General features: G+C 38.3%; 2 protein-coding genes across 2 annotated transcripts; both read left to right on the top strand.

The window, feature by feature from the left end:
* Nucleotides 1-4,277: 4,277 nt before the first annotated feature.
* Nucleotides 4,278-12,105, top strand: def6c (DEF6 guanine nucleotide exchange factor c). The gene is made up of 13 exons (XM_057324222.1): nt 4,278-4,543; nt 5,531-5,671; nt 5,787-5,969; nt 6,540-6,767; nt 6,976-7,122; nt 7,440-7,548; nt 7,776-7,978; nt 8,257-8,364; nt 8,690-8,856; nt 8,935-9,109; nt 9,875-9,958; nt 10,099-10,189; nt 10,278-12,105. The coding sequence occupies exons 1-13, from the start codon at nt 4,448-4,450 to the stop codon at nt 10,427-10,429; spliced, it is 1,884 nt and encodes a 627-aa protein (XP_057180205.1). The 5' UTR covers nt 4,278-4,447; the 3' UTR covers nt 10,430-12,105.
* Nucleotides 12,106-13,618: 1,513 nt separating this feature from the next.
* Nucleotides 13,619-23,166, top strand: atxn10 (ataxin 10). Its single transcript, XM_057324443.1, has 11 exons — nt 13,619-13,777; nt 14,096-14,290; nt 14,607-14,692; nt 14,793-14,889; nt 15,021-15,188; nt 15,444-15,524; nt 16,535-16,694; nt 16,780-16,888; nt 17,371-17,549; nt 19,542-19,605; nt 21,253-23,166. The coding sequence occupies exons 1-11, from the start codon at nt 13,629-13,631 to the stop codon at nt 21,435-21,437; spliced, it is 1,473 nt and encodes a 490-aa protein (XP_057180426.1). The 5' UTR covers nt 13,619-13,628; the 3' UTR covers nt 21,438-23,166.
* Nucleotides 23,167-23,272: the final 106 nt, after the last annotated feature.

Here is a 23,272-nt window from a genome sequence, read left to right as displayed (position 1 = left end):
CTCCCATTCAATACCTCCCTGTTCAATAGACCGGCACTCTCCCAGGTTTCCACTAAGATCAATGAGCCTTTTGACATTAGAAACTCTTCAGAGATCAACTCAAGACGGTGGGGTGGGTGGGGAGCACAAAGCCACACTTTGAATAAGGGAGCTTGTGTCTGCAGCAAAGCTCTCTCGCTCACATTTGGACTATATTAAGGCCATTAAACCTTTATCCTGCGTTCTGAGAGCACAAAGTGTCCACGATTCAAATATTTACCCTTATTTACAAGGAAAATGTGGTACCTGTCTAAAACTTTCTTAGTCTCAATCAGTTTTTTTATGACATCAAACGACATTGATATTAAACAAACCCCACATCTATTCAAAAAAAATTCACCTTTCTTACATTTTCTACTATGATTCTTCACTGAGAAACTATTAGTTGACAATTAAGTCTTACCTGCCAATTCTGTTTTTGAGCTCTGTCCTAATAAGATTCTAGGAAATCCACATCCATGCAAGTTATCCACTTAAAAATGCATACTGTCCATGTCAAGGAGGTTGCAAATGTGCTGTTGCTCTTTCCTCTTTTCTTAATGACACCAGCATCCCTCTGTTTTGTATTTATAAGCACAGCTGTGGTGTAGGAGGACTATCAGTGTTAGACACCCAAAGGAAGCAGGAGGGAATTACATCAGCGGCCCACCAACACGCATCCCGCCAGTGCCGACCGTCCCTCCCCAATTATGTAAAATAACATTTGTTTCTGTTTGTGTGTGGGGTGTGTAGATAAAAGAGTCTGTAATCTGTCAAAGGTGGACCATGTATGTGCTTGCGTATGTACATGTTGACTATTCAGGTGCGATTGAACGCTCTAGACAGAACAATATGATCTATGCACGACGTGACCAATCCTGTCAGTACAGAATGTCTAGATATGCCCAAATTTTCTCCTCAGAACACGAGCCGGCCCCTTTATAGAGGAGTAAGCCTGAACTGACATCAAGGACCACTGATCTTTTTCAAGATTATGCTATTTTTTTCGGTTGTCAAGGTGTAGGAGTAATTGGATTGTTAAAGTCTTCCGAGACTTGCTTTCTTGGTGAAACAGTTTGCTAAGAGATCTTTTATGTTTTTCCATAGTAGGAAAAATTGCTTTATAAATGTTCTGTTAAACACAAAAGAAGATATTTTGAAGAATGTATGAAAGCAAACAGTTCTGGGGCATTTTTTTACTAACATTGTAATTTTTCCTACTATGGTAGTCAATGGTGCCCACGAACTGGTTGGTTACACACGCATTCTTCCAAATATCTTTCTCTGTGTTTATCAGAACAAATAAATTCATACAGATTTAGAACAACTAAATGATGACAGCGTTTTCATTTTTGGGTGAACTGTCCCTTTAAGGGTGCGAATTGTGTTTATTAATGTATTTTAGTCACATAATATTGAATAGGATGGGTTTGTTTCCTCTTTTCTTGCCCATGACTTGTGTTTGGGTACTGGAGGTACAAAAAACAAAGTGTGTTTCCACACTTCTCTAGACCAGTGGTTCCCAACCTTTTTTCCTTGGGGCCCCCCCACGTACATATATGACAATCGGAGCCCCCCCAACCCTCATATATGTGTGTGTGTGTGTGTGTGTGTGTGTGTGTGTGTGTGTGTGTGTGTGTGTATACACACATTATTGCTACTCAAACACACATATATAGATAGTAAATATTAATAAAGTAAATGAAATAATTGAATAATAAATTAAATTAAATTGTTAAATATGAGTAATATAAAAGATTTTAATGACATTTTTACTTGAATACTCAAATAAATTTTCAGGTTATTTTTCAGGTTGTTTCAGTCTATTTTCAGGTTATTGTATGAACATACAGAGTATACTGAACGTTATGAAAGAACTGTTAAACATTAACATTGCTGTACTTGCAGAGATGCAGGCTACTGTCAATTACTGCTTATTTTTACCAGGTGTCTTTTCATTTTGCTTGGTTTCATGCTGTCGTCTAACAATTTTTCACCACAGAACACACATTCTGGTCGAGACTTGTCTTGTCCTTCAATAAAACCTAAATTTACGTAGGTTTTGTTATAGCGTCTAAACTTTTTCCTTTATTTCTGACGAAGAATCACCGCATTTACGTTTCTCTGCTATTTTTCCTTTTGATTTTTATGTTAACACGAACGTTTTGACGCCTGACAAGAGGACGTTTCTCATGTGAGTCTCACAGCGAGAACAGCGCGGGTTTCCATCACTCTGGTTTTATTCGCATTTTGAAGTTTCGCATCAGAAACGAGTGATGGAAACTCCAAATTTCGAATTAAAAACACTTAATTCGCAAAAAGGTTTTTACGCTCGCTTCAGGTGGTTTTTCATTTTTGCGAAAAAGGGTTAATGCGAATAATGGGAGATGGAAACGCATTTGCTGAATTAATTCCTCCAAAAAAATCACCCAACTGCACTATGAGACGGCGTATAACCTGACTAACCAGAGTACTGATCTTGTTACACAGCATGAGAAATGTTGTTACGGTCATTCTTAAATACCTGAGCAAAGTCGTCAAAGTATTTCTGTAATTGCCTCTTAGAACTGTCACGACTGTGTTTCCCAAACAGCAGGCATCCACAAAAGCACCGCATTTATTGTGTTTCGTAATCGTCTGCTTGCGCAAGTATTATGAAAATTATTATATTCAGTGGCTTCTCTCAGTTTATTAGGAAGTGACGGTTGACTAGTTGGATGGAAACGGTGCTTATTCGCAAATGTTTTATGCGATATTCCAATTTTGCGCATTAACTAAATTCGCAACTTTGGATGGAAACCCGGCTACTTCCGGCTACCGCGAAGCCCCGTGTGAATGTCTGCCGATGGAGCAGGAAAAATTGAAATAATTATTTTATACAAGATATAACTATTTTTGACTGCATTATCTTGGCATTGTAAGCACGTGATTTCTTTAAACATACTAAATATTTTTATTTAAAATGATTAGTGGAACATTTATGCAGCTTTATTTAACCTCAAAGCATGTCAGCTCCCGCGCCCCTCATGTGAACTCTGGCGCCCCCCAGGTTGTGAACCACTGCTCTAGACGACTAGATGAAGTGTGTCAGTACCTTAATTCAGATCGGAATACATTTGTTCCTCACAATATAGTCTTCTCCATTAAACAATTCTTCAGTCTCCTGCAGAGCCCTTTAGTCACTTTACATATTCAGTTCAGATTTATTTCTAAAACACAATACTCTCACAATTCACAAACATTTTGCATTACTTTTGCAAAGCAGCTTTACTGCAGAACAAATGACTTATGCAATTAAATATCTAAACCTAGCACAATTCTCTAAGAAAAATTTGTTTCTGATATACAAGTAAAAAGTCTTTATTCCATTTTGCACAAAAATAGAATTTAGTTAAAATAATATATTTCTATAACAGCATGTAGTTTAGTTAAGTAATAAGCTCACTAATGCATTTTTAAAAAAGTGTTTGTGTGTGTGCGCATTATATGCCTATATTATATATAAATTGTACTTGGCAACGAGCATCAGCTAGCCCCATATTCTTAACACGATATTGTTATTTGTTGTCCAGTGTTTTATTATCGTTTTATGTTTCTATTAATTGTAACACAATATTTCCAGCAGTCGCCATCGGGTGACTAACGCGGTAACGATGTCCTCTGACGTCAGCCGAATGACATCATAGAAAGATATGACGTGGATTATGCACTTTTAATGTCCTCTTGCTTTTGATGTGTCTCATCGCGACGTTGTTTTTCTCCCTTCTCTCTAATGCTAGTTGTGAGTCAAAACAACACCTGAATATTTATAAATACACGCGGATATATCTGGAAACTGTTAAAACTAAACAAACATGCATTTCCGAGCCACCTGAGCTCAGTGAACCTTGTCCAGAGATAAAAGTCTTTGCACTGGCCATTTGCAACGCTCACGTAACATTTGTAACCCCACAGCACATACGCGCGCGCCAGCCACGTGTATTGCAGTTCTACGTTTAAACGGGCTATTTCAAGTGTTCACTTGGTCACTAGTTTAGTCGTTTTCCCTTCAAACGAGGTCAAATAAAAGTTTGCACGTTTCAGTGCTCGTTGCTTTACCTCGGCTGAGGATTTTATTTTTTTCGACATTCACCTCAACTATGTTTAATTTTCTGCAACCTCCCCCTCCCTGCTGATGCATTGGCTTTACTCGACACCAGGGTTGCGTGTTAAAACTTAACGAGCTTCCTAACTAGACAGCATTTTGGGCACGCTAGACTTCGTTTGTGAGCTCACCTGACTTGGACGCAGTGCCCAAAACTTTGTGCTCATTATGCTGTCTGTGTAGGCGGCTCACTCGGTTTTAAATCGCGTCCCATATCTCAGTTCCGCAAAAGTGAAGCGTTATGTGTGTCCGAATGTGCGCTGTGTGCGTGTCGTTATTAGCGTTATGGATCTAAAAAGCGAGCTGCTCAAGTCCATCTGGTACGCGTTTACGTCTTTGGATGTGGAGCAGTGCGGAAAAGTCTCCAAATCGCAACTTAAGGTAACTTGTGTATCCTACCTTGACATTACGTTTTCGTTGACATTGTTTCTTTGTAGTCTTGGATGTTGTTTTACACATTGTAACTATGTTTTCCGTTGAATATCGTTGTGTTATTGTGGATGGCACATTTTGTATGATAGAGAAACAGAGAATGCTGCTAAGGAACAATATTGTTACAAATCAGTCATTTGAAACCCTCTTTGTATCAAGCAGTTATAAATGATCTGAGGTCATTTTATAGCTTTGTTTAATAGGTAGGCTATTCATGGGCAATTGTAATAGTATACGCATGAAATACCAAAGCATGCAGATAGCTTTGACAGTCTTTCGTGTTTGAACACGTCCCACATCGGCCATTTGGTTAAAAACCCATACACAAACAGACAGATATGGGTTCAGACACGTCAGATTTTTGCTGTTCTCTGCTGGGTTTCTCTCCCTCTTTGCTGTGTCAAACTGATGATGCTTCTATTATTGCACATTACGTTATATAGGTCAGTCCTAATGCCCATGTCATGTGACAGAAAGTCTTTATAGCATCAATAAACCAGCTTTTACATCCATCTCTTACAGTTGTGGAATAACTGGATCACATGTGCATGGGTTATGAGTTTCTAGGCATCTATGATGAGCATTAACACTAGATGTTTAATGTGAAAAAACACTTTTCTAAAGCACAAGATCCACACATACAAGTTTGTTCTTTTGATGCCTCTATGCCCCATTGACTTCCGTTGTATAGACACAAAACCACTTAGACTTTTGTCAAAATGTATTCTTTTGTGTCCCATAAAAAAGGGTGAAATACAGGTTTTGCATGACATGAGGTTATATAATGATTCATTTTTTACTTTTAGCTGGGTTTAATTGGAACTCATTTTTTAAAGAGAATTCTGTTACTGTCGTTTATTATGTTTCGACTTGTTTATGACTGTTTCACAATATACCAGCCTTCTCATCGATTAAATGTGTGTTTTTCCGAAACAGGTTCTCTCACACAATCTCTACACAGCTCTGAATATTCCTCATGATCCCGTTGCATTGGAGGAGCACTTTAAAGACAATAACAATGGGCCGGTGTCCAGCCAGGGGTACATGCCCTACATCAACCAATATATCCTGGCAAAGGTACAGTAACTCTCCAAAATCATTCATGATGTTAGACATCTATGTTTAGACTGTGTTAACATAAACAAAATGAATGCATTGAAAGTTGAATTTAAGAACATTCAGATGTTTTTAGGCCACCGAGGGGACGTTCAACAAGGAAATCTTTGATGAGCTGTGCTGGATGATGAGTTCGAAGAAAAATTGCAAAGCCAGCGTTTATCAGGGCCTGTGTTCACAGAGAGACTGCTTCAAACTCTTCTGCCTGTTCAACCTGCTTTCTGAAGACCGATACCCATTAGTCATCATTCAACCGGAGGTGAGTAACACAAAAACCAAAGAGATGAAATGATAAAAAAAAGTACTGTAACTGAAATAATACACACATTAAAAGGGAGTTTTTTAGAGTGAACAGTAGCTTTTTAAGAGCTGGTGCTTGAAACAGGATTGTGAAGGCAAGAATATTTTATTATAGAGTGTATTATTCAGTGTTAGAATAAAGCCATGGTGTTGCTTTTTCCGTTTTAAGAAAGGAAGTGACACAACAATTGGAAAGTTCATAATGACACCCACCAAAATAGATTTTTATCAGGCAGCTACATTTGAGGGGATGTAACTTGCAGTCTGTTTCAAAATATTGTACAAAACCTTTCAATTAATCAATCAATCAATATTTGATTAATAAAATATATTGAGTATTTATCAAGTTTTTATTATTTGTTGTAACATGACAGTGAAAATGATTTGGGGAGAATGTGATCAACAGTCATGATCATGTAAAGAAGAAAAGACTTGATGGTCCTAAATATAGGATTATTTCTGATTCTTCTTCTGATTTCAAATGCCTTTTAAATGCCAAACCGTGACACCAAGTCATATCTTAATCTAGTTGGAGTACCTATTGAAGAAAATCTCCTGTGCAATGAGCCCGGAGTGGGACGGGTCATTACTGGACGACCTTCTGTCCCAGAATGCTGCTCTTCAGGATGGCATGTCCGTGTGGGAGTTCCTGGAACATCTGAGCGCAGGCCGGCTTTTGCATGTTGAGAGTAAAGAGTCTTTCAGTCTGGCCTTGGATGATGTTTTTACGGAGATGTATCATAACATCATCAAGAAGGTGATTATACCTTTTCATGCCGCAATATATGTCTAATTTTTGATGCATGAGCGTGTATGTATGTACATTTCTTTATGTATTTGTGTGTGTCTCTTCAACAACATGAACTTCACTTCCTATTTTATGTCACAACCATTGACAATGGTTGGCTCTAAAGTTATGCATTGCTAAATATCTCCACCTGTCTCTTGTTTGTCTTATTTATCAGGGTTACCTATTAAAGAAGGGCCATGTTCGCAGGAACTGGCAGGAGCGCTGGTTTGTTTTGAAACCCAGTAGCCTGACGTACTTTGTCAGTGAGGAGCTGAAGGAAAAGAAAGGAGAGATCGCACTGGATGAAAACAGTGTGGTGGAGGTACATCTGCATTGTCTTCATTTTAAAGGGACAGTTCACCCAAAAGTGAAAATTCGGTCATCATTTACTCACCTTTTTGTCCTTTCGAGCCTGTATGGCTTTCTTTCTTCCACAGAACCCATAAGAAGATATTTTGAAGAATGTTGTTAACCGGCTCTTACTCGCTTGCATTGGTTTTGTGTCCATACAATGCTGTTGTTCGGTTACCAACTTTCTTTAAAATATCTTCGTTCGTGTTCTGTGGAGGAAAAAAAGTCTGTTATTCATGCGTTGGGCTTCATAACTCCATGTTTTCTCATTTCTGTCATCAAATTCAGAATCTTCCTGATAAGGAAGGCAGACGCTGTCTATTCTGTGTGAAAACTCCAATGAGAACGTATGAGATGAGCGCTTCAAACATGAAGCATAGAGTAGACTGGATACAGGGTAAGGATGGAGAGTTCTCTTTGTATGACACATCCTATACATTTGAATGCTTATACATTTGAATGTTTGAATACAACAAAATCTCCTTGTTGTGTTCATAAGACCCTTAGAAATCACTTTAACTATAGAAAAAAAATACCTATACAACTACATGAGTGTTTATTATGAAAACATTATTTTGGGATAAACTTTTTCTTTAGGATCTCATGTCTTGTGCTTGTCTGCAGCTATACAGATGGCTTTCAAACTGAGGGCTGAGGGCAAGAGCTCACTGCATCAGGACCTGAAATTGAGCAGACGCAAGCAGAGAGAAGCGCTTCAAAGAAGCCATAGCAACCAGAGCAGCCACAATGAACCCATAGCAGACGAGAATCAACACCCTTCTCCCGAACAGCAGAACTTGGAACAACACATTGAGAGCATCATTCAAGTAACTAATATGAGAATTGAATACTATAATAAACTAATAAATTTGCTTTAATCTGCTACGTTCAACAGAGCACACTGTGTAGAAATCCCACAATGCATTGTGCAATGCTTGCTACTGTTTGAAACTTTTATAATTTAATATGTTTCATGTTCCAAAATTTAGTTGGTAGTATACAGTATGTACTTACAAGTAATTAGTATGTAGTAAGTAGGATTTTATTTTGAATACACCCTGCGTTGGTGTTAAAAAAATTAGAGCATGTGTATATGTGTTTTCAGACACAGAGAGAGGTGGAAGCAAAACGTAAAGAGGAAGAAAGACAAGAGAGAGAGCAACAGCAGGAAGTTCAGAAAGATCTGAAAAGACAACTTGTAGAAGCCAATGAGGTGAGAGATAGAAATCCTGTTACAGTATGTGTTCACACTATCAACTTACTGTATTGAAGCAATTCAACATGCATTCAGTCAACTATTTCAGATAAACCCAACCCTAAATGGCACATAAAAACAAAAATCACATTAACCTTTGGTTGCTTTGCATGCATTTAGAATTGTTACATGTAATGTTGGACTGCTGTGATTCGTCTCTTCGCTGGTTGGTTTTCTTCACGATGTAGAACTCATTGTTGAATCATTTTATGCAATCCTTATGAAGAAAATAAATAGGAATGATAGTTTCTGCACAGTTTCTTAGCTGTTGGTGGTTCTGTAGGACAGGGAGAGAATGGCAACTGCGTTGACAGACATGGAGAAGGAAGTCCAGCAGCAGAAGAAGAGGATCCAGGAGCTGGAGCTCACGCAACAAAAACTAGAGGAAGCCCTCAACACTCAGATTCACGCCCGGTTAGAGGAAGACAGAATCCGTCAGGAACTGGAGAGGTAATCCTTGTCTCTTTTCCTCATGTTAGGAGGATAAACGCAGCATCATTGCAGTGCTCGTTTATACTGTATCTGCAGGCAACTCGCAGAAGAACAGATGAAACTCGCTGAGCTTTTGCTCCTTCAAAGCCAGAGGGAAACTCTAGCTGTGAGGAGTCAGGAGGAGGTGCTACACGACGATTCTGCTTCAGTTTCAACATCAACATCACCTAGCATTCAGCAACCAGAGGAGAGCAGCCGGGAGGATGCAGAGGTGAGAGGCCTTGATAGAGTGGAGTTATCAAATTAGAATGAATATAAATAGATAAAAATACCTTTTGTATTTTTTTTATTTGGTTTAATCAAATAAATTGGTAATACTTTACAATAAGGTTACATTTTTAATAATTAGCTAATGTATGATAGCAAATTAAACAATACGTCTACAGCATTTATTAGTCTTCGTTCGTATATAATTTCAGTTTTTACTAATACACTTTTAAAACCTCTTTTAGTTGGTTGATGCACCATGAACTAACATGAATAATTGTATTAACATTAAAAAACATTAACAAAGGTAATAATAAATGCTGAAAACTAAATTGCTCATCGTTAGTTCAGGTTAGTTAATGCATTTACTATTGTTAACAAATACAACCTTATTGTAAAGTGTTACCAATAAATTGCACACCAAAATGAACTAAATTTCCCATAATTTACTCAAAAAAGACTAAAAATGTGTTTTATCCAGGTTTTCGAAAACCATGCAATAGCTCTGTGTCAAACATACTTAAATTTAATTGGAAAATTGCTGAAAATGGCTCCAGTTTGCAGTCATGTATCTCTAAATATATATTTATTTATATATTTATTTAATCAATATTGATTGATGGTCATGTGTGTTGAGACTGATCATGTCATTGCAAGTTTGAAAATCCAGAAGCGGGACTATAACAGAATAACAGAAATGTTATTTTGGTGAACCATTCCTTTAAGTTAGATTTGATGGAACTGAAATGAACTTTATTTTTTGTTAAAGGAGGCCCACGACCCACCCATAGCTTCTACCCCATCGCCACCCGACAACCAGTCAGCAGAAGAGAATAGTCAACACCAAATGGTGGTAAGAGACAAGAAGATAGTAAACTTGGTATAATAGATAATGTAAAGAGCGTTAAAAGATTTAGGAAAGATCATTCGATACATACTATGACATTGACATATTGCAACTGACCCTCTCTTTCTCTTCAAATTTGTACACAGAAGGAACTTGGGACTCAATCTACTACCAATCTGATGCTGAAGCAATGGAAGATACAACTTAACCGTCTCATGAAGCCTATCACACCAGGAGGTGACATCTCAATCACACATTTTTATTTCATTTGATCGTATCTACAGAATGATACATGTTTTTTTCTGTTTCCTCTGATTGTTTACAGACAAAGTTGAGCATCTGCCATTGAAGCCCAGCTGTCCCAGGCAGGGTCAGGCGCTTACCAGCACAGAGTTCATTTCTAAGGTTCAAACAGGAATTCCTCATGAAAAGGGAAATGATTATAACCCATCACCGCTCCAAGAAGAGGAAGAATAGGGTTTCAATATCTGTCCATATATACTGTATAAAGCCAATAGAAAGTGCCTTTTACTGTATGTACGGCAGGCTTTCCCTGTCATCCCTGTTATGTTAGCTATTACTCAAAGGACAAAGCCTTTTATTATATATGTACATAGTCGTCTTGCCAGATATTTTTTTTATTATGTAATATGTATCATGCATAATGTGAATATTAAGAATTGTTTTTGGAGGCATTGTACTGTTGACGCCAACAGACAGAAATCATCCCTAATAATGTCATTTTTAAAGTAATTTTTTACGCGAACTGAATATATTCTTTTGTAGTTTGGATTTATATGCGTAATATAATGTGTGGTCAATAGAGGGGGCACTTGATCTGGCTGAAGTTTCACATTTCTCAGTGAAACTAACCACTCGTATATCAATAACTTTTCTGGCCCCCAACTCTATAGATCACAGGTACCCGGGGAAGTTATAAACACTGGATGGTTTTAAAAGACACCTTATTTAATCCAATCAACATATTGTTTTGTTATACTAATAATTTTTTCATTTCCATTGACTAATTCGAGAAACAGAAGCAGGGATGACCCCTTTCTAGTGCTAATAGGTGGAAATAATCATAGTCTATCTTTAGATCCGTGGAGTCCGGCTAAAAAGCACAGTTCAGTTTGTGGTTTTGGGGCTTTTATTCAGAATGAATAATGCTTCGCACTGTTAGTTTTGGGTGGTTATCAACAGACTGACTGTAAATGATATTTTTTGAAGAAAAGTTGCGGCAGTGATTTTTCCAGATACAAATCTCTTCCCCTTATGGTTTGGAGTGTTTCTACCTGTGTGTCTAGAGATTTAAGTCTGTGGCGAGAGGAATTGCATTGTCAGGTCCAGAGATCAGGAATGATAAAATGCGATACTTAATCCATCACGTTACTGCTACTGTAATAGCGTATATGGGTATATTATATTAACGTCTGGCATGTTACAATCTAATTGGCATATTATGTGTAATTTGCACCATTTTAAAGAATATTTAAGTACAGCACTGACAGCTAGACATACTGTATTTAGACAAGCATCACCATTATGCAGTAGCCGAATACCGAAAACCTGAATACACTCTCCATGTTCTAGAAACAAACACATTTAGGGACTTCTTTAAGAAGACTCGCTTGGTTATGAAATATGTTATTTTGTTGACTCTTTAGGTAAAAGTAAGTTATAAATATAAATGCACAAGTGTGCAGTGTTTTAGTCATTTGTAATGTTTCTATAATGAGCCATGTTTGAATAAAGGCTTTTTAACATTTTGGAACTGGAAGAAGTGCCTTGGATTTGCATTTTTTATATAAAAGTAAGTTATAATTGGAATATTAGAATGTGTATTAACACTGCTTGTTGGTTTTTGGGACTGGAGAGATAACAGGCTGTATTTAGAATAAAAGTGTGAAGATTTAGAAGCTATATCAAATTGTCCTTTGTATATTTAAAGTGCCTGTTGTTGAGACACATTTACTAGCTGTTCTGATCATAATATTAGTTATAAGATTATTATTATTAATTAGGACGTCTAACTGTTGCATTTACATTGAACGCAACAAAACATTTTTGTTTCGTGTTGATGTGCTGTGGACCGTCTTATAATGTTTTCATGTGATGACAAATACGGTTTCTTTCCTGTTTCGTGCAATTATGTGAACCTATTCAACAGTAAAAAATCAAATTTGTATGAGTACAGTAGATGTACAGTGGTCTTCCATAGAGTGAAACCATGGCAAGATTTATTATAATATATGTCCTGCATGGTTGTCAGCGTGAAAGCCGTACTTTACCGCACTCAGTTGCTTCCCACGAGGAAGTCTTTAATGAGAACCATATTAGAAACACACATATATAACATTTCTGCAAACATTTAACTGCCGTGAAAAAGCGATCATTGATTTAGCACATATTTATTCTCCTAATCTGCTCAAGGACACCAGATATAGTTGGAGCGGTACGGGGAATATTTTCAGCCAGTCCTGTAAGCCATTAAGTACACTAGATGCTTTCATTTGGCTTCTGCTTCTCATGATCAATGACTGTTTTAGGGTTTGGTATAGCAGCACGGCCCCATTTATGTATTAAGAGCGGGTCCACCCTTAGCCAGAGGATATATGTCTGATACGAAACCACCTGTAATTATGTTCTGCATGCACAACCAACTTCCTTTAGAGCATTTCCTAGGCCATAAGAAACACGAGATGAACCACAGAATGGAAAGCCAACCACCCAAAATACTCCGGCGTTTATGAGGATTCAAAGGGGAACTTGGGCCTTTTGTTGTTTCAGCTGGAACACTTGTCCCCGCAGCTTGCTTGTTTATGAAAAAATTGCAACGATTGATGTTGAAGTCTTTTGAACGTTTGATTCAGATGAATGGGTGTCAGATGGCCTGGTTTATACTGGTTCGGATGATCTCATTCTTTAACTGGGACATCAGGTTACATCATGTAATGTTTAGGTATTATCACAAACATTTGGTCCGTCCTTTCAAGATCACATTCAGTCAGTGTAACCTTAACAGAGTGTCTTAGAGGAGAAAATGGACTTAAAATAAGCAAATGCCTCGGTCAGGGTATTGTACATTGCTAATGTCATCCGCCCACTAGGGGGCCAGAGAGTGAAAAGGACGGCATAAGGGAACAGGCAGACGAACAAGAGTAGTTGTGACGAGATGAATATGTTCCACAGAGTTCGAGGAGTCTAATAAACCAAAAGTAACTAACATACGCCTCTTCAGTTAATGAACACAAGACAGCCTCGTTTATTGCTATCGCTTTGGATCCAGCCACAAATGACACGAATGAATGTGAATAGTACATTATTATGAATATTTTGTATTAACTTGAAATGCGCCTTCAAAGCAGCAATCACAAGCAATTTGTTTTTTAACTACTCTATCTAAATAGTATAAATTGTGTGACACAATTTTTTGTTTGTTTTTGTTCTATTGCAAACTAATACTTTTATTGGATATTTTATATTACGATTTAAATATATTCTGATGAACATAAGAAACAATTACAACAAATAATTGACAGTTTTAACATTCCAGCAATCCATGTTTTAAAGACATTATGATGTGAAAGTTACATAGACTTTTTACCTAAATACCTTCAATTACATTTACGGGCTTTTATTTTGAAATTACGTGTTGCCGGTAGACGGAAGTCTGATGCTTGTGCGCGTGTTGACAGCGTCTAGCAGGAAAATCATGCAGCGCATAAACCGAGCGCTGCGTGAAATATCCCTGGAAAAACTAATAAACACGCATCTCACAACTTTACAAACGTTGACAAAAGCTTTACGGGATGATCAGTTCAGGTACGACAAACCTTTTGGGTCACGGAATAAACAAAAGTGGCGCTCCAGTCCTTCCGTTTATGTCATCCACGTATGATGACAGGAGGGTGTCAGGGTGTGTGTTTGAAATGCATTAATGCACTTTGTCTGGCAGTCATCAAACATAAAATCTCTTCAACTCGATCAACATTTCACATTTCTATTTTATTTTTGCAGTAATCCTCTATACAGATCTTTTCACATAAATCAGTATTGTGACACATCCTGGCAGGTGCATGCGCAGTCATAACAATTCAGCTAATTGAAAATTGATAACAGTTTGTTTTTGCTTTGTTTCAGAGCCAGTGTCGATCAAGATGTTATTGATAACCTCCATGCCGTGCTTTCAAGACTGTTTGTGGAAGTGAAGAGCATGAGTGATGATGTGGATCCAGAGGATGAAAGTGTGTCACTGTGCCTTAAACTCACCGCGGAGTGTTTCAGAGCACATAGAAATGCTTGTGTGCAGTGCACTCCAAATCAATGCAGTCTGAGGTAGGATACAGTATTACACAACATACATTCAAGATTAAAATCACTTTAAACAATTGCAGTCATTTTGATGATTAGACTGCCACCCCCATCCCCCCCCACAAACCCCCCCCCGTATCTGTTCTTCCATGCCCTCTATCCAAAACCCTGCTCTTCAATGACCCGTCACCAAAAAGCAAATACAACATTTCATAAATGTACTATGACTAAATGACTCTAGTGCTGTCACAGAGAAGTGTGAGAAGTCACTTGTATCAGTGATATCTGTAAGATAATAGCAACATTTTATGTGTTGTTCTGGTCTTGTTTGTCGTCACAGAAATCTTGGTTCTATCAAGGTATCTTTTGAGATTTTGGGCAAACTCCTTAAGATTACATCAGGAGGATCAAATGTTGTTTATGATGGTAAGTTGCTGTTGAACGGCACAGCTACATTAAAAGAATATTCCGTTAGAGATGGAGAGTAAGAGGAAGATAAATCATGCACTGCTTTCTGCTTTGGCAGCGATTCGATGTGGTATTCAGTTTCTTGGTAACATCGCTGTTGGAAACCAGCTCTGTAAAGATGACATCTGGAAGCTTGGTTTTCCGCACATCTTTTGGTGAGTGATTTTATGGTCAGGTGACCACAAGTGCATTTTTCATTATGTCACTCAAAAGCCAGTTCACTTTTTCTTATTGTGATATGACAGAAGGCATTTATCTGTATAGCTAAGCTCAGTTTTTCTTAAAGGAACATGTTGGAGCTACCGGACGAGAAAGCTGTTTCATACACATGCATGGTACTTCACACTTGCCTTGATGACCACAAGACAGAAACGCTAGCTCAAGACGCACAGCAGCTTAAAGTGCCTCTGAAGATCATGGACTTGTGCAGGACTTTACCTGATGTGGACTGGACGTAAGTCAGTGTTGGAAAAGCGAAAAATAGCTCGGGTGTGAACCCAAATGTGTTACTTTAAATGAAAGGTTCTGCTGTGTGATGATTACAGTTGAGTCCTGTTTAACTTTTATCCTTCCACATTCATGCTGTTTAGGACAAAGCGCTGTAAACTGAATCTTTATTTTTTCTATGAAAACACAACGCATTGGAAAATCTGTCTTTCAGATCTACTTCATAATCCCAGTGCATCTTTAAACGTTTTATATTTTACAGGGTCTTGATTGCCACACAGCATTTCCTCAAGTCTTCAGAGATCACCAGCAAGATGTACACAGAAATGACCAATGAAGAAAGGTAAAAAAACAAACAAAAACAATCTTATTATTATTGTAAGCCTGTAGGTGAAGCACAGGCTGGAGTTTTCTAAAGGTTTGTGTTGGAACAAATTGGATGATTTAAGCACTGTTGCAAATGTAAATCCTACTGAGCTGCCCATCAAGACAGAATTTTAAGACATTATAGGCATGCTTTTGATGCTACGGACGTTACCCATCGAAGCCCTGATGACTTAAAATCGGGTCAAAAGTTGTTATCTTTCAAGACACCAGCACATGTTGCTTCATGGTTAACTCCCAGCATGCAGTGCAACAAACATTGAACATTTTCTTCCAACATTTTCAACATATTTAACATAATTGCAATTTAATACTGGAGAGTATTAAAAATAACTTTAGTTTACTTTAGATTTTTCACACAATGTTTTTCTGATATTAAATCTTATTCTTATTAAATCGCTTCCAAAATAAAAGTTTGTGTTTACGTAATGTATGTCTGTGTACTGTGCATATTCATTTTGTATTTCTAAAACCATACACATACATGCATTTATCTAAGAAAAATCTAAAAATGAATAAACATCTAAATCTAATTATAATTATTGGGAAATATAAATAAATACATGTAAATATTTCCTAAATATGCATACATGTATGTGTGTTTTTATAAATACAAAATTAATATGCGCAAAACACAGACATATATTATGTAAACGCAAACTTTTATTCTGCATGCGATTAATCATTTGACAGCCCTAAGTTTTTGTGTATTTGAGCATCAGCTTGTTAGCCAATCTCGATTTGTTACTCTAGTCTGTAAGTCTTGAATCAATTGATATCTGTATTCACAAAAATCTGCGAGATTTATACAAAATCTGTATTTGGTTCTTAGATCCTTAGAAGGTTAATACCTAGGCAAAGCAAGACAGCTCGCTAGGGTACAGTGCTTGAAATCTCTTGAGTAGTAAAATAATTAAAAATCACATTCAGATGCATTTTGAGATTGTGTGTTTTTGATATTATGAACAGGCTAACTCTATTGGAGCTGATATTAGCGCATCTTGCTGTTGGTGAAGAGGAGAAAGACTCTTTAATACCTCTGAGTCTAGCTGAGTTTCTGGCCTCCTGCTTCACTGATCGCTGCAGAGCTGTTCTTACCCTCGCCTCTCAATCCTCAGCTGATGACCAGGTCGACTTTTATTTCCCCTACCTGTACGACACCTCTCCTATAAAGAGCATATACTCACCACGTGATGTTTGTTTGGTGTGTTAAGGCTGCCGTGGTCGCGATCAGACTTTTGGACATCCTTTGCGAGATGACCTCGGACCGGAAGAAGTTCATGGCCCTGCAGGATCACCCTGACCTTCTGAGCTCAACCGTCGGTAAATGTAGCACACTTGCGTAACGCTTTTGCTTTTATTGGAGATCTTAATGTGTTTTTAATGTATCATACACACAAAAGCCACGGGAAACCATCAAGCCTTTGCCATGAGCTTGAGTTGCAAAATATTTGTTTTGGTCGAACTGCATGCTCGCTTTGTAAAAACGCAACTCATCATCCCTCATACTGTATTTTGCAGATGATTAACTAACCCGAGAAATCTATCACAGACCCCTATAGGATTTCCCCCTCTTTCCCATTTAAAACACAAAGCAGGCGTTTCAGTGGGGTGCCGTATGAAACCGACACCCCCGACACGTCACAGCTCACTGCATAGAGACACCATCTACATTCTTTAAAGACTTTTCTGTCATCTCCCATCATGATGTCACACCTTAAACATGCTTGTAATGCCAGCACACATTCTCTCTCTTAAATCCGGTGTGCGATGTGTAAAATTCATGGATTTTCTCTTATCCACAGTTCTCTTGAAAGAGGTCCATTTATTGGGCAAGACGAGTAAAAATGTGTTCACCGCAGCGCAGGATTTCTCCTCGAAGAGGCCAGGGGGCGCCGACGACCACCCTGCACTCAGTTTCAAAGCTCATCTCATCCGACTCATCGGGAATCTTTGTCATGGCCACAGTGTCAACCAGGACAAGGTACGGCTCACAAAAAGCTCTTGGCACCAAAGAGCACCATTTTTTGCACATTTAGACAAAAAAAATGACCAGTTTTATAGTTGAGTGATCTGTAAGAGACACTTAAACTGTCACTATGGTTTCGAAGGGAAGGAAGTATTTTGTGAATTTTTTGAAGGCTTTCTCTCCAGTGATTTCTGTAATGGTTGGAATGTGAAGGAATTTTTGGCAACGTAGATGAAAAGGACACCATAGAGTTTGCAGCCAACTCCAAAAATCTACCGATCGGCAGATGGTATAAACCACCAGTAGTGCAAAACACATTAACAATGCTGTGGTTTAGAGCCCCGCTTGCTGTCTATCAGGGTTTTTTGTTTGTGGAAGCTGCCTCCTTGAAAACTAATCAGGGGATTAACGGTGCTGGATAAAGGCTCGAGAACCAATCTGAATTTCATGGTTGTATCATCTCATTTCTCGCGCAAATCTTTTTCCACTTTGTTCCCCGTCTCCTTTATTTCTTTTAATGAATTTCCTTGTAAGCAGCCTCCTGCGATGGGATTTTCAGCCTTTCAGGTTGGTCCCCTTCAATCAGCAGAGAAGTGAATCTAGTACCAGCTTTTTTAAATAGGGTCAAACCGTGCAACATAGAGAGGTCAGAGGTCGAAAAACAATAGCAGGTCTCCCACAGCCTGCAAGCTCACTTTTTTACCATATAAGACCTGTTCCAAAATCTAGTTAGATCCCTAAAGCCTGCTGCCTACTAGGGCTGTCACGATATCAGATATTCACTACACAACACCTATATTATCACGATAGCTATTGGTTTTTTTTCCCCTATCAATACAATTAAAGCTATATTTTACTAATAGTTTGTTTGTTTTGTGTTTTCTCTTTTTTGGCCAATGAATCACACTAGTGCTGCCATAATATCAGAATTTCACTACACTGTTATCATGGCCTAAATAATTCACTATTCTTATGTTATCTCGGTATTTATAGCTTTGTTTTATAATGCATTGAATTTTAAAATGAATTTGACTGATGGTTTGTTTGTTTTGTGTTTTTTCTTTTTTAGCCAGTGAATCACACTAGTGCTGTCACGATATCAGATTTTCAGATAATCGTGGCCTAAATAATTCACAAAACCAATTGTATTACAATAATTATAGATTTTTAAGAAGAAATAATTAGAAGAAATTATTCCTCAGTTATTAATGAAAAGTATTAATAATAAATAAACAAATCACTGCTGTCCTTCTGAAACATAACCTCTCTCCATATTTTGTGATTTTTATTTTTTGTCATAAATCATTATTATAAATTCAATTAAAAATAGATAGATGCATAAATATGCAAAATGCATAAATATTGGAAATTAGGATTCAAATGCATTGTAGTGTTTTTTATTACGCTGCTATCCTTCAAAAACCTTGTATCTCCATATTGTGATTTTTATTGCCATAAATCATTATTATAAGTCACTTTTTCCGCCATCTTGGATTTTTTCCACTATGCTCTGTGCAGTGCGTTATTGGATTGTAATATTATGATAACTACAGTATCGTCTTATATTAAGTTTGTTTAGAAGCATGCTCAAGATGCCCTAAAATTACTGGATTTATAATAGGACAGTAGTGTTCTGTATGTGGAGAAACTCCTCTGTGTGTCTGCCGAAGCGCACAGTTACATAAGTCTCCCATTTTTAGTTTCATTGCTAGAATGACTATCAATCAATCACCTTGTGACTCATTTTTTATTTAGTGCTTTAGTACTTAAATCAACCAAGGGGATTAACGGCCAACCAACACACACTTGGGGAAACGTATAGTTAGGAACTGCATGTGACAAAACCCAGCTCAAACCCAGATGACTGATCCAAACCAAAGCTCAACCACATGGACATGGCTCAATGGAAAGGGATAGTTTGTTGACCCAAGCTGTCTAGCATATGATGTCTCTATTACAGCTTATATCCTTTATTTCTCCTCATTTTCCCTCATATGTCTTCTATAGGTACGAGAACTGGATGGTATAGCGCTCATTCTGGACAACTGCAGCATCGATAGCAACAACCCTTGTATCCTTGGTCCTGATTCCTTGCCGTCCTCCATCACGCAAAGCTTTTGTGGCGTTCGTAATGATCGCCATACTAGCAAACACCACGAGAAACGCAAAGATATTGCTGTCTTAAGTTTAAATTGCATCGTAATAGCTTCCATTACTAATCGAGGGTTTACCACACTGTTTGATGTTTGAATGATTTGTGGTTTGTTCGGAATCGAAAAGTCAGTTTAAAAGTTATTAGAGCAAAACCAACGTCTTGCTGAATGATTTCACGTCCCCGCATTTAATAAGGCAGCGACCAAATGAATGACGTCCCCTGCTGAGAGGAGGAACCTCTGAGCTGACTCGAGATCATTTTCTAACCCTGAGCCATCGGTCTTATTGTGTAAAATATCTAGTCATAAAAGTTTATGAAGCTAAATGTGGGTATGGCTCACATGAGTAGTTTTAGGGTGTCGACAGAGTTTTATAAGAATGTATTCATTTTATTTCAAACATGATTGAAAAACTGGGTGGGATGTTACCACTTCAATGAAATCGAGTGACGTCTCGCATTTCGACGGTGTTGACCCGGATCCTGCCAAGTCGGTATGAAATGGTTCATTGATCATGTGACATTCTCATATGTTTCAGCTGTGATGCCAAAGCTTCCATGATTGATGCTGGCACTGTTTTTGCCCTTGATTGAAAAAACGATCCAGTTCTCGCAAGCATTGTCGGTCTGTATTAGAGGAGGCGGGGCATATTGCCAGCTTCTCTTTTTTTAATAGCGGATGAGTCACTAATCTGAGCTTGTGTCCACCTGGACGCTACTTACTCGCTTACTGTTTTGGATTATAAATGGTTATGTAATTTAGTTACAAAATGTACATTTTCCATGGTTTGCTTTAGAATAGTCTGACTTTTTTAGTGATGATTGCTGATGTAAGCATTGAGCGTGTGTGATGTCTTATACGTTACTTTCGTAAGTGATCAGCTCTGATAAGGGATACAGTAAGGAAGACAAAAAAAGATTCATTTGGACACAATTCTTGTGTAAGGAAGTTAATTTGTATAGACGGTTTCATCTTAACAACATAAACAAACGTTACTGCGCATGTGCACTTTTATGACCCCAACTGAACTTCCGGTACACATTCACAAACAATGTGCCTGTAGATTATTTCTGATAACAATCAAAAGAAACCGAGAACCGTTACTTAGCTAAACTTGTCTCTCCAATATTTTGAACTTAGACTGCTATACCAAGCTCATACGCTAGATGTCAATGTACCATACGGTTTCTTTAAATGCATCAAAACTACAGGACCCATTCAACAAATTGTTTATTTAATAAAATGAATATACAACAAATTTAACAAATTGTTTTATTTAATACAATTACTATACAATAAAAATAAATATAAATAGTTACTTTATTAGACACTAGCCAAACACAAACGGAAGTTAACGGGGGCAGGTGCGCACGTGTATTATGAAATGGTCTAAACAGACCTAGTGACAAGCTTTGATTTTTTTAACCAGTTAGCAACCAAAGAAAACGCCCTAGCAACCAGATAACAACACCCCGGCAACCACCTTCAACCTTTGGCATCATAGCTTTCCACATGCGAAATGTTCTGAAAATCTTTTTAACTTTTCCTAAACATTCACTCTTCAGTTATAAGCCAATGGGCTGTGTTTGCCATCCGGAACATTCTGGAACACAACCCTGAGAATCAGAAGCTCATACAAGACCTTCGAAGTCAAGGTGTGGCAGACGACACGATGCTCAGAGAGATGGGCTTCAGAGTGGAGGAACGGGATGGCAGTCGTCTTCTCAGGCCCTTAAAGAAAGACCCATAGTGGATTTTTAGGCCAGGAGACACTATAACCCATCCCCACACTCCTTGACTGTGTTATAATATGCTCTGAAAATGGCTTAAAACGCCCACAGAACACACCGGGGTCAATTAATTCTCCAATCAGTGGTTGGGAACACAAGGGGCCGGTCTGTGCTTTTGTGTCGTCCACACAAGAGGAAATCAATCAGAGGAGCTAATCTGAGAAGGACCCATGCTGGTATCTGTGATGCATTTAGTGCTCTTTGATTGTGGAATTCAAATCCTATGAAACAAGCAGAACCTGGCTTTTCAGCTGCTGAAGAGACTCTGGTGACCAATGGGGAGTAGAGGTTAATCCCTAATTCAGTGCGTTTTATAGAGACCGACTGGGCTCTTGATCTTTGCGTGTAAAGTTTGTCTCAATACCCGTGCTTTAAATTCGAATTTCTTAACAGAGCTGTGAAATTTCCCAAAATAAAAATTGTGTTATTTACCCTCAAACCAGAAAGCAAAAGAAGATATTTTGAGAAGTCTCAGTGGTTTTGTGTCCGTACAATGGAAGTCAATGGTGGCCAGTGTTGTTTGGTTACCAATGTACTTCAAAATATCTTCTTTTGTGTTCTACAGAAGGAAGAAAGTCATACAAGTTCGGAAAGACACGAGGGTGAATAAATAATGAAATAATTTTCGTTTTTGGGTGAATTAGCCCTTTAAACGTAAAGTAAGTTCACCCAAAAATGCAAATCTTGTCATCATCGGCCTTGTGCCATTCCAAAGCTTTATGGTTTTCTTTTTTGGAAAAATGTTGGTTCTTGGTCACTGCACACTTTCATCACATGGAAAGGATCACCATGAACATCCTGTGTAAAATCATACAGTTTTGGAACAACATGAGGGTAAGAAAAGCATGGGAAAAGTTTTGTGCACATTTCTTTGACCAAACCAACTCATTTGCATGTTTCTGGAAATGGAGATTACAGCGTAGATGACACGTGGTTATGATGTATCGCCCGATTCCTTTGCTTGCTGTCCAACCTAATCTACAGAGGAACTTCTCAATGGCTGACCAAACACCAGTCATCATGTCTCTCATTCTTTCTCAATCTCATATCCTTTTTTTGCTCTCGCACCCGTCTAGTTCTCTAGGGGGTCAGTTTGTCCCAAGTGAATCGGACCAGAAGTATTAGCTTGCAGAATCACATCACGCCCCATCCTGTCCCGGAATGAGCTGAGTGGTCCACCCCCTTCCATTAATACCCCTCTTCTGAGGCCTCTGCTCTCCCCGCCTCACCCGGTTTTCTCTGCCTCATATTTTTTAATGACAAAATGTTTGCGCGAAACAATCGTGCTTGACTTTTCTCTCAATCCGGGGTATAGTGTTGGGAGCTTACACGGTTCCGGTACCCAGCAGTTCAGACAGCTAACAAAACAGGTCCCATTTAATTCTGCTCCGATGGCTGCCTGCTATGCTTTTCACACACAGGAAAAAGACCAGAGAGCGTACGGCGGGCGGACCAATAAATGAGGCAGCCTATTCAAACGCGGGCTGGAGAAGCTCTGGCGTCACACTGAGATCAGCGTTTCGCTATATCTGCACCCATGCCTGTGTGCCGGTCAGCGCATCTGGGAAGAAATATTAAGGGATGTGAATTGTTTGACCGTTTGCCATCCTTGTTCTTAGCGTTACCTGCATTTGTACAATTTTGATTAAACGCATACGCTGCTGTTATTGAATGCGAGTCTTGTTGTTATTTGTTATGCATGTGAGTGTTTGATGGTTTTGATCCAAACTGTTCGATTCATTTATTTCGCTAGTGATTTGCCAGAAAGTATAAATACAACCAGGCTACAAAAAGA

This window comes from Triplophysa rosa, linkage group LG24 (genome assembly GCF_024868665.1).
Source record: "Triplophysa rosa linkage group LG24, Trosa_1v2, whole genome shotgun sequence".
In the NCBI taxonomy this organism is placed as follows: domain Eukaryota; kingdom Metazoa; phylum Chordata; class Actinopteri; order Cypriniformes; family Nemacheilidae; genus Triplophysa; species Triplophysa rosa.
The sequence above is the reverse complement of the archived record's forward strand: the minus strand, read 5'-3'. Positions and strand labels throughout refer to the sequence as shown.

Excerpts from the sequence above, each read along its gene's own strand:
- def6c (XM_057324222.1), top strand. The coding sequence starts at position 4,448 with ATGGATCTAAAAAGCGAGCTGCTCAAGTCCATCTGGTACGCGTTTACG. Across the intron at positions 8,857-8,934 it reads ATCCGTCAGGAACTGGAGAG|GCAACTCGCAGAAGAACAGA; the intron begins GTAATCCTTGTC and ends CTGTATCTGCAG. Across the intron at positions 10,190-10,277 it reads GAAGCCTATCACACCAGGAG|ACAAAGTTGAGCATCTGCCA; the intron begins GTGACATCTCAA and ends GATTGTTTACAG.
- atxn10 (XM_057324443.1), top strand. The coding sequence starts at position 13,629 with ATGCTTGTGCGCGTGTTGACAGCGTCTAGCAGGAAAATCATGCAGCGC. Across the intron at positions 16,695-16,779 it reads AATCCTCAGCTGATGACCAG|GCTGCCGTGGTCGCGATCAG; the intron begins GTCGACTTTTAT and ends TGGTGTGTTAAG. Across the intron at positions 17,550-19,541 it reads ACAGTGTCAACCAGGACAAG|GTACGAGAACTGGATGGTAT; the intron begins GTACGGCTCACA and ends TGTCTTCTATAG.